The sequence below is a fragment of the Penaeus chinensis genome, chromosome 38 (assembly GCF_019202785.1).
Source record: "Penaeus chinensis breed Huanghai No. 1 chromosome 38, ASM1920278v2, whole genome shotgun sequence".
In the NCBI taxonomy this organism is placed as follows: domain Eukaryota; kingdom Metazoa; phylum Arthropoda; class Malacostraca; order Decapoda; family Penaeidae; genus Penaeus; species Penaeus chinensis.
This window is the reverse complement of record NC_061856.1, coordinates 13258516-13275493: the sequence shown is the minus strand read 5'-3', so window position 1 is coordinate 13275493 and position 16978 is coordinate 13258516. Positions and strand designations below refer to the sequence as shown.

General features: G+C 34.7%; 1 protein-coding gene across 9 annotated transcripts in view; it reads right to left on the bottom strand.

Moving 5' to 3' along the window:
* Positions 1-470: 470 nt before the first annotated feature.
* Positions 471-16978, bottom strand: part of LOC125045823 (serine-rich adhesin for platelets-like) — a 37387-nt gene continuing 20879 nt past the window's right edge. For 7 of the 9 annotated variants that reach the window (XM_047643322.1, XM_047643320.1, XM_047643321.1 and 4 more), the window contains exons 7-10: positions 13483-13667; positions 10548-10601; positions 8026-8395; positions 4381-6556 (exon numbers count right to left, since the gene is read on the bottom strand). In XM_047643322.1, coding sequence (XP_047499278.1) covers positions 6424-6556; positions 8026-8395; positions 10548-10601; positions 13483-13667 — 742 coding nt within the window. In that variant the 3' untranslated portion in view covers positions 4381-6423. Of the gene's footprint in view, positions 3039-4380; positions 6557-8025; positions 8396-10547; positions 10602-13482; positions 13668-16978 lie in introns of those variants that run through there. The other 2 variants (XM_047643327.1, XM_047643326.1) reach the window with 2 other exon arrangements.

Below are 16978 nucleotides of genomic sequence, written 5' to 3'. Positions count from 1 at the left end.
GGAACTAGAGGACATGCAGCAAACTGCAGAACAGAACAGAACAGAACAGAGAGTATGGAGTATGGAGGATAGAGTAAAATATAAAATACAAAATCAAAAAATATATAAAATAAAATTAAAATATTAAACATAAAATACAAAATATAAAATACTGAAAAAACAAAAAACAAACACAAAACATGAATAAATATAATAATAATAATAATAATAATAATAATAATAAAATAAAAAGAAGAGAAAAGAACATGTTGGTTCAATAACCAGCACTGAAAAATACAGTAACAATAAAGTTGCTATAATCTGAGGTAAAGATTAATCAAACAATAAAAGAGCCCTTGCTATATAAACTGTAATCTGGTTTGTGATGCAGGAATTTCAAGAAAAAAATGGATTGCTTTTTTGCCATTGCCAAAGTCTTTTGTCATAATTTTGATTTGTATTGCTTTAGGATGTATGAAGAAAATCCAATACAGAATAATGATTTTAATATAACCATAAAAAACTGTACTATGCTTCATAGCATGCCCTTTAATCATTTAAAGGATAGCAAACATGTGGGCTAAAATGTTTCATTCCACCTCAGTTTCTTATTACGATTAAGTATCATATTCTTATTGAAGAAAATGGAAGTAGAAAATGATGGGGAAAGTTCAATATTCCACATTTACTGAGCATTATCAATTTATCCACAATTATTTTTTATAAAAACCTCAGATCTTTCTCACACAGAAAACAACCCAAATAAAGGCACACACAAACCTTACCCTTTTACAGTATTCCAATTATAAATCCTCACTGCAGAAAATGAATCAAGACATAAAAAACAAACACAATCAGTCTTTCTTCACATTTTTATTTCTAATACTATAAAAAATACTGCTATTTTGCTTTCTAGAATACTGGCAAGACTGCTTTGGTAAGCTTATCTGGAGGACAGAACCACCCTAGCAAGTGTTAGAGAGGGAGCCTCAGGGGAAATGGATCCCCGTAAAATATTAGCTACAGCATAAGCCTTTATCACTGAGTCTATTACATACAGATCCTTTAATATAGAATATGCAGTGCTTGTAGGTGAAAGAAAAAACTCCAAGAATTGACTAATTGCTTGGACTTTTTACCCTCTTTTTTTCTTTTTTCTTTTTTTACAATAATAAGTGGGAGCTAAAAAGAGCATTAGACAGTGGCTCCTTTTAGACTCTGTGAGTGAGCTTGCACACTAAAGTTATCTATAAAGCTTTAATATGTGAGAGTGGGTGTGTAACCAGCACATATTGTCATACACAAAAAATATGCTTAATTACTTATTCTTTTACAACTGCAGCCCTTATGATAAACATGAAAAAGGTGCAAAACACGCTAATAAAAAATCACACAAACACCAAACTTGCAAGATCTCTAACCTGAAATTATATCATTAATCATAAATCTCAGTATAAAAAATTCACATACAAAATATTTCAACCACTGCCTACCAAAGTCACTTTTGTCATTTAATGAGATTCAGGGGTGAAAGGCAAACAGCTTTATGAAAACATTGTATGTGTGCTACACATACAATTACAAACTTTTATCTTTATCTTCCTAACACAATCCATTCAGCTATTTTCACCTTCTTAATTAATTATTAAAAAACATAAACAATATTAATAAGAACATAATGTTCAAAAGAGATTCTATTATAATCAAAACAGAACTGGGTAGTGTAATCTAACTGTACATTACAAAATGTTAACTTTGTGCAAATGGTGATCTACTGTATCACAACTATACATAATTTTCAGTGCTTTGAATTACATGGTGCTGGTAGAAGAAAAAAAATAATATACATACAAAACTCATTACATTAGTTCATTGGGAAAAGGTACAGTTTTCTTCAAATAAACACTAATATCAAACAAATGTACACAATTGGCACAACAGGAAAATAAAACAAATTTTCATTACTTATTTCTTTCCCCAGTTCATACTCAAAGGTCAATTCCTAACCTATTGGTACCAGGTACATGCACTGCCCACTGCAATTTTGTTTTTCAATTTCACTTACAAACTAATAGCATTCCAAACATGTATGTCATTATGAGTAAACAAATTGATTGAAATTAAATCAGAGGACAGTGCATGTATACATACACTTCTGGGGTCATCAGGTTAATTCAGTATTCATGAGCTTCAAGAGAACATTTCTTTACAGAAGCTTTATTCAATGCTGATATACCATGGATATTCAGTCTATTCCTATACAAGGGTATAGATCTATGTAAGCTGCCCCTAATGACATCAATTTTTATCTTTCAACATAAAACCTTGTGTAAATATTTCACATTTATACAGACATTTTACTTGAAAGCTGCAAAGGCTCTGGATTACCTTTAATAAATGAGTTTACAGTATTACCATTCTGCATTCTAAAGGATACATTACAACCTGTGAAATAAATAACTGTTCAAATACATATGTAATATCTGGCTTACATTTATTGCTGCTCACAAAACTGCACCTTGAAAGCACCTCCCATTCTTTTCATTTTTTTAGTTAATATTCTATGAACTTCCTGTCAAAATTTGAGGAATAACACCATTTTTTTCCACACAATTGTTAATATTGAAGTGTAGCACCATGACCTTTACTTATTCGCATCACTATTACATCTGAGAGAAAAAACACGTAACATGTATTTTGCTTCTCAAATCAAACCATCTGCTTGATCAGTATCAATATTTACCATAAATACATAAAGCTGACTGTCACCAGTACTCCCATGGGTTCTTAATGGACAAAGAATGATACATAATCTAGAATTTCTAATTACTCTACATAAAGAAATCCATGAAAAAAGAAAAAGAAAAAAAAAAGGAGCACAGTACAAACTGCAAACAAGCATGAACACATTTTATATACACCTGGCTTGGTTTTTTTACATTTGCAGAAAAATAACCATGATACAACACTGAAATTATGCAATAACAGCATGACTTGGATCATACTATGAAAGAGGAATCTGTCCTTGCAATATGTGATGCCTCCTCACTCAATGCCCGCTGAAGGGAGATAAAACATAGAAGTAAATAAACAAGAAAAAAGTAAAGAACATGAATATACAAAGAATAAATCTCAAAATAATGAAAAACAATTGAAAAACAAATAATTTTTTTTTGGTTTGCTTGTTTTGTGTATTTGTAACACAATTTCCATATATTTCTATGACACAAAACAACTTACCGAAGCCTGAAAATGAGACAACTCAAAAGACAGGAAATGACATGCTTTTTGCATGGTTCATGTCTCTTGGAAATTCATTTACACTTCCTGTCAAGCCTTCTCTACATTCTGTCAAAATATTTTACTAACTAATTTTGAAGACTAAGATAGCATGTAGTAGCATTTTACCATCATCTCAAATATTATGAATAATACAAATAATAGCAAAACAAATACAAATAATAATATAAATAATAATAATAATAATAATAATAATAATAATAATAATAATGATAATAAAAAAAAAAAAAAAAAAAATAATAATAATAACAATAACAACAACAATAATAACCATAATAATAATGTCTATTATTATCATTATCATTATTATTACTATCATTATTGTAGTTATAATTATATTTATAGTCAATTACAATCATAATTATAATCAATTACAATCATAATCATGATAATAATGATGATATTAATAACAAATCAATAATATAATAATAAATTCAAATAAGAGCTTGATGTTAAAAAATAAACAAAAAAATAAATAAATGTTCAAGACCTTCAAAGCACAAGTAGATAAAACAACTTTCCTCCAGTGGCATTTCCTTCACTCCCAGATACGACTTGAATGCCTTAGATACCAATTTAAGCCAGTTAGCAAGCTACCCACAGAGCTGAAATGGGTATCAACTACAGAAACAGCAAAATGTGATTTGCTGTTACCTCAAAACACTTTTATTTTGTTATACGTGAACTCTCTCTCTCTCTCTTTTTTCACAACACCTTTTACATGAGATCCCAAAGCTTCATCACAACACAGCAGCATATCAAGAAATAGATAAATAAATAAATCACATTTAAATTAACAGACAGATACAGAAGACAGATCACTTATCCATGAACCAAATTATAGAAAGTGGTGGATATTTCTTTTGTTATTCTTTGGCAAAATCACCTGAACTTAACTTTTTTATTTTGCAAATTTGTTTGCAAACTAAGACACACTGACACAGAGCAAAGGTTAGAATAATACACACTTAACACTCACACACTTTCTTTAATGCTTTTGCTCTTTTTTATACTCACACACACAGTCAACAGTCAACAGTCAACACTCAACACTCACTCACTCACTCAACACTCACTCAACACTCACTCAACACTCACTCAACACTCACTCACTCACTCACTCACTCACTCACTCACTCACTCACTCTCATATGTGTTTTTTTCCTTCTACTTACTTTCATTCTCACTCTTAATTACTATCTTTCATGCATTTTTTTTTCTTCATTTTAGCACACTAACTTTTAACTCTAGCTCTCTATCTTTCCCTCTTCCTCTCTCATTTACTCTTCTTCACCCTTTTCCCTCTCATTTCCTTGGTCATCAGTTTCTCTTTTGTTTACTTACTCACTCACACTCTCACTCCCTTTCTTTCTTACTACAAACTAGCTCTCTTACTCACTCAATATCTCTCTCACTAGCTCTCTCTCCTACTTACACACTCTCTTGTAAATCGTCTTCATTTTGACAGATGTATAAAAGGTATGAATGAGATTGAATATCTTCACAACACAAGATGTATTTGACCGATTTTGATTATATATTTGTCAGAAAAACATGTATTTCTGATGAAGATATAATCAAAACCAGTCAAATACATCTCTTGTGTTATGAAGATATCCATTCTCCTTCATACCTTTTAAACTCACTCTCTTACTTACTTACTCATTCTCACCTCCTCTCATCCACTTTTACTCTCTCCAGATACAGCTATTGCACCTTGCACACATACACTTCTCTGTTATATATTATAAAAATTTCTTTCCACAGAATGAAAACTGACAAAACATACAACTACACAATAAGTACAAGACCTATTAAATTCCCTGATGATAATTGGTTAAGTATAATTCCATTAGGTCACACAAACTTCACTACTTCACACTGATGTATTTTTTTAAACTTACTTTTTGCATTTTTTAAGACCTATATCTAGATGCCCCAAGTTACATACATACACCAGTATCTTCAATGCCTATTGGATGATGAAAGGTGAAATATTCCACATTTGGAACTGTTATGTAATTAGTTAGAAGTATATGTTCAGATAACATATAAATAAATTAACAGATGACAAATTAATAGTAATTAGTTATAATGGAGAGGAATTTCACTACTAAAGCTAATTTGAAATCACTTTTTAATACTAAAAAAAAACAGCTTTCTAGAATTAAAATACAAAAATCAACTTGTAAGTAACTTTCCAACCCTATACAGAAAGTAAAACATAATCCTCTTCTGATAACCTTCTAGCTTCACAAGTGATATTATATAACATTACCCAGTATCACCAACTTTCTCATTATTAATGGACCTAAAAATTTCAATGTATTCATTCTTCAATGTACCTTTCCCACAGTTGAGTTAGGAACCTTGCATTCTTCCAGTTTACTGCTAACAAAACTACACCATTAGATTTCACCACTACCTTTGTCATTTTCCCATGTTTTCTCCATGCATCTCTGTACATGTTTAAGCAAAATAATCTCACACTGTAAGAATCTTTGGTAAAAGAGGAGGTACTCCTTGGGCAATAAAAATATATCAGTACCAACTGCACCACAACCTGTGATCATTATCATTAGAAAAATAATAATGATAAAAAAAGCCAAATGATAATATAAATTCATAAAAAGAGCAAAAAAAAATACAATTAAAGCAAATGACTTGTTAAATGTATAACTGTGGTTCCTTTCCTGGAACCAGCATTCTGCATATATGCTGCATTTTCATAATGTCCTGTGAAATAAAAGGTGTTTGCTATAGCTTAAATTCTAAAAGCATTACAAAAGTTATATTATTCAAGAACTTTAAAAAGAGTGACACCTGTAAGTATTATCTTTGGAGGAGAGTTTATTACCCTCACTACTTCCTGGAAATCTTTGTTCTTACACAATAAACCTGCTGTTCCTTATGCTTTGCTTTTGAGCGACTAGTCTCTACAATTTGCACTAGAGAAGACAGTTTTCACAAGTGGTTATACAGTGAATATGGTTAATTATAGCAGAATGAAGTTATTAATATCATTCTGTACAACACTGCACACCTGTTGTTAATAAGGCAATGTAATGAAAGAAATATTCTATCACCGGGAGCAGTAATTGCAAGGGGGAAGCATTAACTGAGTTATCATCAGGTAGCTGTTTCCTACACCCAGACAAGGCGGTGCTCGGAGTCGTTCAGGTTTCTTGCTGTGTGGCCGCGGTTTGGGAGCGAAGAGAAGCGGCGGTCTTCAAGAGAGGAGGAGGAGGAGGATGATGGATCACCCACCACCGTTAGGCTGCCAAAGAGGGACATGCACACATGGTCAGGCTTCGAATACTAATCATACGTATTACCCATTAAAGTTCCTTCAATGTCACCTTTGTGCACTTCCCACTGCAGACAGTTATCATGTCTGCTTCTCTAACATCTGAAGTTATGTGCAACCCAATTACTACAAAATGATGAATGAGATATCCCATCACATATTCTGGAGATGAAATAGTTCATAGTCTAAGAAAAAGAAACTAAGAGTGAATAGGAGGGAAAATGTGCAACATAAACTAAATAAGAGCTGTGATAAAACAAAAAATCATATTTCACAGAAATAAAAGAATCCATCAACCAAAACAGAACTTGAAAAAAAATCTATGGACAAATAGGTCATATACATATATACATTATTAAACTGATCTAGAATGAAAGACCAGTCACATAAATAACTTTCAATACTCATATAAAAATGCGTATATAAAGACAATTTTTTCTATCCTGTTTATCATGTACCCAAATATTCCCTAATAGGCCAATAACTAAGCAGATGGTAAAGCCTTCTGTTGCTATATTTGAATGTTTTCTATGAGAGCTTGCAAAATGTTCTATTGATAGACATTTATGAAGTATAGGCCTACAATGGGCAAAATGAGGAAAAGATGAGCTGGGTTTAGGACAACCAAGAAACATGAATAAAACAAGTAAGCCTGGCTGAAGTTAACAATGCTATGAGTTAGTTAGTATTCCATTTAGCCACATCTAAAAATGGTCTACAATAGGGATAAATACTGTAAAAAAAAAATAACAATAATCTAAGGTTTATGCCAGGGATGGCTTGCAAAAGGGGTTGAATGCCAGAGGAAAGCAGAGATGATCAAAGTAGAAGTGTCATTCAAGATAAAGGAATTCTAAAAATAAAGAAATTGATAAATGAAAGGGAATTACTTATGTAATGAGCTACAAGTTGGCCAGTCAAGATCTTATTCTATCCCTAGATGATTAGTTTGTAAGTTAAGTCACCTATTTACTAAAAAAAAATATTTAAAATAACCCATGAAGAAACTATAACAAGCAAAATCATCAGGAAAAAATGTATCTCAAATTCTTAATTAACCATTTCTGTTCATTTTGGGTTTTCCTATTATATGCTTATTACAGTTTAAAGTCTCCTATTACAGAAAGAAGAAGGAGAGAGGAAGAGCAAGAAAAATAAATTGTTTCCAAAGAATATTACATACATTCACAATAAACTGAGACCATCATACCCAAGATGCTTGGTATTTCCAAGGGCCAATCCCTTAACTCCCTCCATGATGCAAATCTGGTTCCCTTAAACTAGTACCAAAATACCAAAAATAGTCTTATGGTCTACATACAAGACAAGGAGAAGACAAAAAAACAACAATAATAATAATGCAATAAGATGAAACCTACACCAACATTAAGGAGCATGTATAAAAAAATAATAATACAAAACAAAACATGCCTTCTTACCTGAGAGGTTGTGAACTGCCATTTACTTCCACTGGTTGTACCTGCAGTCTGCCATCCGTTGCAGATGAAGGAGCCTTGTTATTGTTATTGTTCAGAGCGGCATCCATACCCTTGCCGTCGACAATGCTCTGACCAGCAGTGCTACTGTCATCATCAGTGCTACAGGAGCCCCCAGCAATATTCTGGTTGTCGTCCCTTGGTTTGTCACCGAAGTAGACCTCGGGGGGGATGTGCCAGATGGTAGTCCTGTTGTGGTCTTCCGAGGTGGTGAGGGAGCTGTGGCCATCACTCTTTGTACTCCTGCTGGTGTTGCTCCCACTTGCCATACCAGACCCTGACTTCTTTGGTTCCAAATTGAGCTTCAATATACCTAAAAAATGAAAGAGAGTGTTACAAGAAACCTGTCAGAATGAAAGATGAGACATTATGCCTCTATAGTGTTCTAAAAAAAATATATATATACATACAAATATATATATATATATACAATAATAATAATAATAATAAAAATAATAATAATAATAATAATAATAATAATAATAATAATAATCAAGCAATGCTGAGCTAAAATTATTAACCCCTATGATCTGGAAGATATGACCATCACATCATGAAAAAATTTAGCATGAGGGGCAAGTGATGTGAACATGATGTCATGGAAAACTTTGACTGTGGGCCAGGATGATACAAACTAGCTGTTGTGAGCTGTTTGGCTGAAGGCCAGGGTAAAGGAATGACTTGCCACAAGTGCACAAAGCTCTTGGGGGTTTTGATAGATAAACAAGTGTGAAATGTACTGTCTGTAGGCCATGACTGGAAGAGCGCCTGGGATGACGCTATTTTCATACTCAGGATCTCATTCCTGGATGCTGTAACTGGCTGCACAGATTGTATTACAGAAAATTGAATATTATGGGGGGGGGGGGAGAGAACAAAGTATTATTATTGTGCTAAGCTATGGACTACCTATAGAGATGATATAGTATCTGTTCAAGGAAAACAGTCTATTACCATCTGGATAAAGCAAATTAAATGACAAATATACAATTTGGAAATTGTCAAAAAAAACTAGCAGTGAAGCATTTGGATTGAATGGATTAATAATAACATATTAGCCTTAACATGTTCAAATATTGAATTTAAACATTAAATCTCTTATAACAAAATCAGTTGATCTATCCAGTAACATTAGAGGCTAACTGAAAGATTATAAATCCTTATCATCTCTCTAGGTAGCTGGCACTTTCAGTTATGGCTGATGGATGGTACATTCCACACTCATTTATCATTGGAAATGATGCAAAGCCCCATTCTTAAATCCCCAATGAGTCTATCAACCTCTAAGAGCTTAGTGCACTCATGGTGAGTCATTCCTGTCACTTCAGCCTGCACCTGAAATTCTCATGATGACAAGTTCCTGTCATTTTAGCTCTCAGCCAAATTTTTCCATGATAGGAAGGTCATGTCACCTACCCCTCAAACCAATTTTTTTCAAGATGTAATGGTTACGTCTTCTGGATCATTGGGCTTAATTCATATTCTTGAAAATTTTGTGATTATAAGACCATATTAAGCATCTCTCCATGTAACATCACAACAGGTTTAACACATATGACCAACACAAAACTTTGCACTCTCAATATTTTTAACTCACTGATGTTGGGTGGTCCATATATCATGCCATGGCTGTTTCGCCAGGGACATGTAGGTCAAGCCACCGTTATCCAATCACATTTAAGTTATGGTATCTAAGCACATCATGTCTACTGTGACTTTAGTTTATTAATTTTGTTTACACATAGCTGGCCCCACAATAGCTCACTACAGAGTCAATTATTAGTCCTAACTACTCTCACCTGTTTAAGCTTTAACCCTGATTTTTTGGAAAAAAAAAAAAAAAAAAATTTCTCATTTCCTACTGTTATTAGTGTTGATAATAATTCAATAATAGTCTCAGTGTCAATACAATAATAGTGATAATAGTAAGGATATCAATGGCATCAGAAAAAACTAAGCTGTTTCCCAAAAATTAATGGATTGGGGATATCAGGTGAGATCAGGTAAGCCTGATAACTGCCTAGTTGGTGACTATGAACTTATAGAGCCCTCTATGTATAAAAAAAAAATCACAAAACTAATCTACAGTGGACAATGCAATTACCTGCCACCAATGGCTAACAGCCCCTACACCATTTGGACTTTGCACTACAGTTGCCGGATGCTTTTGGGGGAATTAAAGCAAAAAAAACACTACGGTATCATATCATATATATCAGTAAGCACAAACATATCTAAGCACAAACCAGGACATTATTGGCATAAATATGACATGAGAAAACAAGATTGGGCTAATCACAACCAAGCGTTTTAGTACACACTTAATCTTTTCCCACAACTAACCAAACAAAACACATTTCACTAGTACAAACAAGTATATCCAAAGTAGCATCAGAAAAAGGGGACATGGAACAAAAGGGCAACAGAATGCTTAGGAATGGTGGTAGTTCTTTCAATCCTCTCACCTCTACAACACCCATCTTCCTTTCCATTGGTAGGTACACCCGTAGCATACCTGTCTGGAATATGGAGATGCGTGGCTGTTGGTATGTGACAACTATAATACCTGGAGATCTTTTTGTTTATTAGTATCTACTGAACTGGATAATGAGGGTCGTGGATGAAAAGCTTTTTTTTGCCTTTCTTTCTTTTTTTAGTGTATCTTTTTGAGAAACAGCTGTAAAACTCATTCTGGAAATTGGAAATGGTATTAAGAAAGAACCATATACAAAATGTTCACTGTAGCAATAATAGCACTACAGGGGTGCCTCAGAAAATCTCTGAATATGACAAATCTGTATCTGCAAATATACTGTAACAAGATTCTTCCTGTACTCCTAGGAACTGCAAGTGGACACTTATCTTCGTCACTCAATACACATAGACGTGATCAGATCCTGCAGATGGCAAGGTGAAGCCACCTACTCCAATATCCATAGAGGCCAACAGGTAAGGCTTCTGAACAATGGTTCCTATGACACCCTTTGTAGCCTAGATCAGCAAAACTCTTCTAAATAGCTAGAACTGACTATTTTTCTTTGTCAACCCTTGGTCTGCTAAATTTGGGATGAATTGAAAAATCTTAAAATGAACCAACCAAAGAAACATGTCACCCTAAAGAACATTACAGCAGAACTTTGTGGAAAAGGGTTTCAGAATCTTAAAGCTGCTTTGGCAGAGTACACAAAGTCATGAAAGTCTAGCCTGAGGAGCCCTATGCTGCCAGAAATGGTTATGTATGATGCAGCAGTGTAGAACTTTCTGGGAAGCAATTTGAAAAACTAGATACATTTATAATTGTTTTCAAGAATCTCAAACATCTTGGCCTACTGTTGTATAATACCAATGCAATTATCTCCACCACGGTTAATATCAGTACCAATAAAAGTAAATATGAATATCAAAAATGAAAGCACAGCTAAAGAAGCAGGATTTTTACATAACAGACAAATAAATATGGAAGGGAAAATACAGGTTATACAATTTCTTACATTTGAAACAGGTTCGGAGCATGCAAACACCAGATCTTTTTTTAAATACATGTGCTTATGACACAAAGCAGAGCTGCTATTGCACTAACAATCATGCACTTTCTATGATAATTCCTGCCAGCCTGTAAACACAATAGTGCAAGGCCTGTCAAAATCTGGTGGGCTTTTTTCCTATGATTTTTCCGTTATGAATGTAGTGTCCAAAAAAATTCACGCAACATCCCCACTCCCCTTGTAGGTCCACTATTCCTGAGCCTATTACGACCATACTCTTTCTTCTTGGGAATGGAATGTGGTAAGTAATTCAGGTACTGTATGGCATATTTCATTTAGTTAACCCCCTGCTCTTTTCCCTTTCCTATAAAAATAATAGCTCTTGCTCTTTCCCCCTTCCCATAAAATACTATTACATACCCGAGTCAACTCCTGGTATATCATCATTTACTAGCTACACATCTAGCTACAAATACCTTTTTTCATTATAAAAAAAAAAAAAAATGATATAATTGGCTCTACTTACAAATTTGTCATGATCTATCCCCATTTTCATTCATGAACAATAGAAAATTGTTATCACGTTTTCAACATCGTGCTCTACTGGCACTGTACATTTGATAAATAAATGATATGTACATATTCTGGGGCAAGATATTAAGCTCTTGAAATGTCTGCAACCAAAATTTACCTTGGTGAAACTTTTTAAAAATCTGTTAGTTGTTTGCCAAACTGAATTGTAACTTCAGGTGAATGTGCATAAGACAAAAATAGCCAAACTTGAGAAGAAAAATAGAAAAATCATCATAAAACTCTCTACATCTCCTTTTCCATAAATAAATGAATAAATAAATAAATAATTAATTAAATAAATAAATAAAATATATAAAAATAAAATACATAAAAAAATCCAACACTTCCAACAGCCATCAGAACACATTCTCATGAATAACAGTAGATTTCAGCATGTAGGATTCATATGGAAAGCAAACGCAATATGGCAGAGAAATCACAATCCACCTTGGGATCAGAGTGCAATCCCACTGATCTCATCCTGCATCCTAAACTGGGAGAAAAAGAAGGCTTAATGCTAAATCCAGTCCCCGCTTCAGGCTTCACTGCTGCAAGTCATGCAAGACCTTATGCCACAAATGAAATATCTGTAGAGAAATCCTATGAATATTATGCAACATAACACGTCAGTTGCAATGATGAATAGGAATTTCTTGCTTCTGGTTATTCAACATAGTTCATTTGTTTTCCAAACATCTGACAGACAAAATTATTCTGTCTACTGTTTGATGTGATTTGCTCCACAGAATATGAGCTACTGGAGAATATCTGAGTGACAGCCTGCATATCATATGTAAATTTTAAATGAAGGACAGATGCTCCATTTTAAACCTTTTTTTTCTACTTAATATTTGTTTTATGAATACAAATAATTCATACAGATAAAATGACTTTTTCACAATATCAAAGAAATTAAAGCATTTTTGTTCTGTTTATATTGTAGCAATCTTTCATTCAATACAATACAATACCTATTTTCAAAAAAAAAACAGCCAATATGCAGTTAGGTTATTACTTCTTCTCAGTTGGGAGTGCAAGTTAATCAATAAGCAAATAACAATATAACCTGTCAAACTACTACAACTGAAACTACTGTTGCTAAGTCACATCATTTTATAATACATACATATATACATATAAATATAAATATACATATATCTTTTTTTCTTTTTTAAAGAAAAAGAAAAAGAAAAAAATACCACACTACATCTACACAAGTACTACTCTATACATAATAACAAATATCAAGTAATATGCACAAAACAACACTATCAATTTCTATGTGAGACATTTCCTCTAGAGCAATTCCTAACAACAAAGACATTACATAACCAGTACTCACTCTCACTCCTCATCAATGACTTTAGTGAGGTGATGAGTTCCTTCGCACGTGTTGCCAGGAACTCAGACGTGTGCGACTTTCCTGGCGATACCCCCTTGTCCTGACTCCCAGATGCTGTGGCTTCACTGTGGCTGGAGCGCTGGACTTCAGTGGCGACACAATATGTGCTGGCGGCACGACTCACTCTGGAAATGGTTTTGATGAATGTTGAGATGCCAAGATGATGAGTTATTGGTGTCTGAATGTTTCTTCCTCAATTTGATTTTATGCCTGAGGACTCTCCTATTTAGGAATAAAGTGGTGCCCTTAATGAGGAAGAAGAAAATAATAAGGAGTATGATTGGCATGCAAGCATAACTGTGTGCAAGCCAATGGCTTCCAAAATGGCGCCCATTGTGTGGGCCCACTCGGCTTTGCCCAAGTGCTAGACAGTGTATCTGCCCTTGAACTGTTTCAATACCAGAACCACATGAGAAAAAGCATAGTGACCTTAACCCTTGACCCAGGCTGACCCAACAGAAGCCTCATCGCCACCTTAGGCCCCTGGTTGGGACTTGGAACATCACTGCTCAGTGCTGTTCCCTTGTTTTCTTTATCTGTTATACTCTCAAGGTTGTGTGATCCACCTAATAGAGCTATATTACACAAGTTGTTTGTTCTAATCAGCATCTTTTGTTTGAGTTGGCTTGAGTGTAGGATTTGGGTTTTAGTCTAGAATCATTATTTGCTTATCGATCACACCCTTCTCATACTCATGGCAGTTGCTTGCATGTTCTGGGTAAAATCCTAAATGGTATTATTTTGTGATAGACAGATAGATACCAATTTGAGGTTACTCACGAGCACCCATCACAGATTCACAGAGTAAAATGGGTTATGGATTGTTACCCGTCTCTTTATTCAGTTCGCTTTATATCTTTTAGTAATATAAGAGGAGAGAACCCTGTCAATGGAGTCTTGCATTGTTTAATATGCATAAACTAGACATAGTTATCTTAGTGTATCTGAATTTTGTTGCAATTCCAAAATCAAAATTAAATAAAACCATGGATTGTGTGGAACATTTTTGAGCTGGGAAGCCTTGTATTGCAAAAAAGCTGGCAAGGAAAATTTCCATGTCACTGTTGACTAACATAGCTAGCATGTGTATTACTGGTTATTTCCTTCAGATCTTCAGTTAATTATATGTAAAGTCCCTACAAAAGAGTAGAAAAAGAAAGTCAATGTCACTAAACCTAAAGTGTTTGTTTACAATGGATCCTTTCATTCTCAAATCTTGTAGTATGGAGGGGCTAAAAACTTACGGTATGTACATTATTCATATCCTTGATTTCAAAGAATATCAGGTAAAGGCAATCTGCATAGCTGAACTTTCAGAATTCACTGGCCTTGCCCTAAAGCTACATGCACATAATAGGATGCAAGCATTTTTTTTATTCATGTGAGATTTGCTAAAATGAGAGAAAATCGTTTTTTCTTTCCTCAATGAAACTATATCCCATTTTGTACAGTGTAACACACCTAATTTATTGAAATGGAATTTAATGTACATAATCAGCTTATTACAGATGCAATCTAGCAACTAAAATGAATATCATACATCTCTGAATATGCAAAACCATTGAAATTACGCCTTGATACCAGTGATACAAAAAGAAATCACATCACTTTGTGGTGTGGCACAGCAAGTGCATCTGAAATGGGCCCCAGAGGCAAGCCCAGTTGTCCATACATACTCCCAAGAGTGGAGGCCAAACACACTGCAAACATTTCCTGAGGCTTTGGGTTAAACACTGAACCAAAAAGAAACATTCTTGGAAATATGACAAAGTACAAATGGAAAAAAAAGTTGAATTTATATAGAACATAAAAGACCTTCCAAGTTACTTTTAGGTTGAAAAAAGGCAAGACTGGGTTCACCTAATACCCAACAATGGGCTTGATGGGTTATACTTCACTTAAGCTTTACTGTCTTGAATTATTTGTCATCACTGAGTGAATGTCTGTGAAGTTCACTCAAGAAACTCATATTTGCTGAATTCACTCACTTTCAGTTTAACACATCTGCAGGCTATCTTGTTATAAAACTTCAGAATGTTCGCAAGAGCTCCCTGTCAGTGTGGCTATGGATTTAATGGTTAATGGTAAATGGTTAGAAGAAATAAATTTGCTATTAAGATAAAAAGTATTACACACCAAAGGCTGTAGGGCGCTGTAGCATAGAATGGCAGTGAAAAAGGTATAGAGGGGGCAACAAATGGAGTACAGTGGGAATTTGTAAAAGGGGAAGGTGATTTAATCAAAGGAAGGGTATGTGTGTGAGGAAGGGAGAGTAACACTGTATGAGGAAAACTGCATAAGAGCCATTATGAAACAATTAATGGGTAATACAGGTAGAAATGGTGGTTGGAGAAGTAGGAGAAGAATTTATAGAATGAGATAAGGGAACAGGGAAAGGTGGTGAAGTATCCAGAGGAATGTCAGGAGGGGAGAGATATGGAGATGGACACTGGTGTGACATAAGAGAGTCACGCAAGCATCCAGGTGAGAGTGGTAAGAGTAATGGGGAAAGAAGAGGGAATGATGTGCACATGAAGAAGAAGATGGGGTGTTTTTTGGAGGAAGAGGGGTAGGGGGAACCTGAGGAGGAGGAGGAGGATGGATACTGAGAAATTGTGAAGAGTGAATAGGAATAGAGGGATTGGAGGGTGGATGAGGGAACAGAGCATTCTCTTGTGTCATGTTTAGAAAGTTTTGGATGTCTTCAAGAGTTTCTAGAGGAGAGTATGGTGGGGAGGTCTGAGAAACAAAGGTTTTCTAATGAGGAGGAGAAGAGGGAATAGATGCCCGAGAAGCAGAGAAAGAGGTGGGTGTAAGAGGGGATGTGGCAGGAGAAGATGGGGTGGAAGATTAGTTTAGATTGTTTTAGATTGTCTGTTGTGACCGGAAGCTTGAGAAGGAGAAGGGGCAGGCATCAGGGAAATGGTAAAGACTGGAGTATCTGGATTTGGCTGGAAAAGGAATTTGGCTGAGGGAGTAAAGGAGTTGAGATTATGATGATTTGGGGTAGAGGGAAGAGATACTGGGGGAAAAGCTAAGACATCTTGAGAAGATGGGAGGTGAGTAGAGCAAAGTTCAGTTTTGGAATAGGTAGAATAAGAAAAACCTTGGGCACATAGAGGGCAGTGGACTGTGGAGGGATAGTGTTTGGCTGGGTGGCCAAAATGCCAACATTTCAGACATTGATGGGGAAGAGCTCAATATGGTGGGTCAGGGCAGGACACTCCACCAATCTAAACTTTTTGAGGGGGGTCACATCTCCAGAAGCTAATATTCACAATATTGGTGTGGGGTTTACATTGGCCTCTAGGAGGAATAGTTTAGCAGTGAACTGCCACTGCATCATTGTCAAAGAATGCGAGCAGGTTATTTTCACAGTCTGATCTGTTGTAGACAAGACAATGAGTCAGGGAGACAGAAACAAGTATTAATTTAG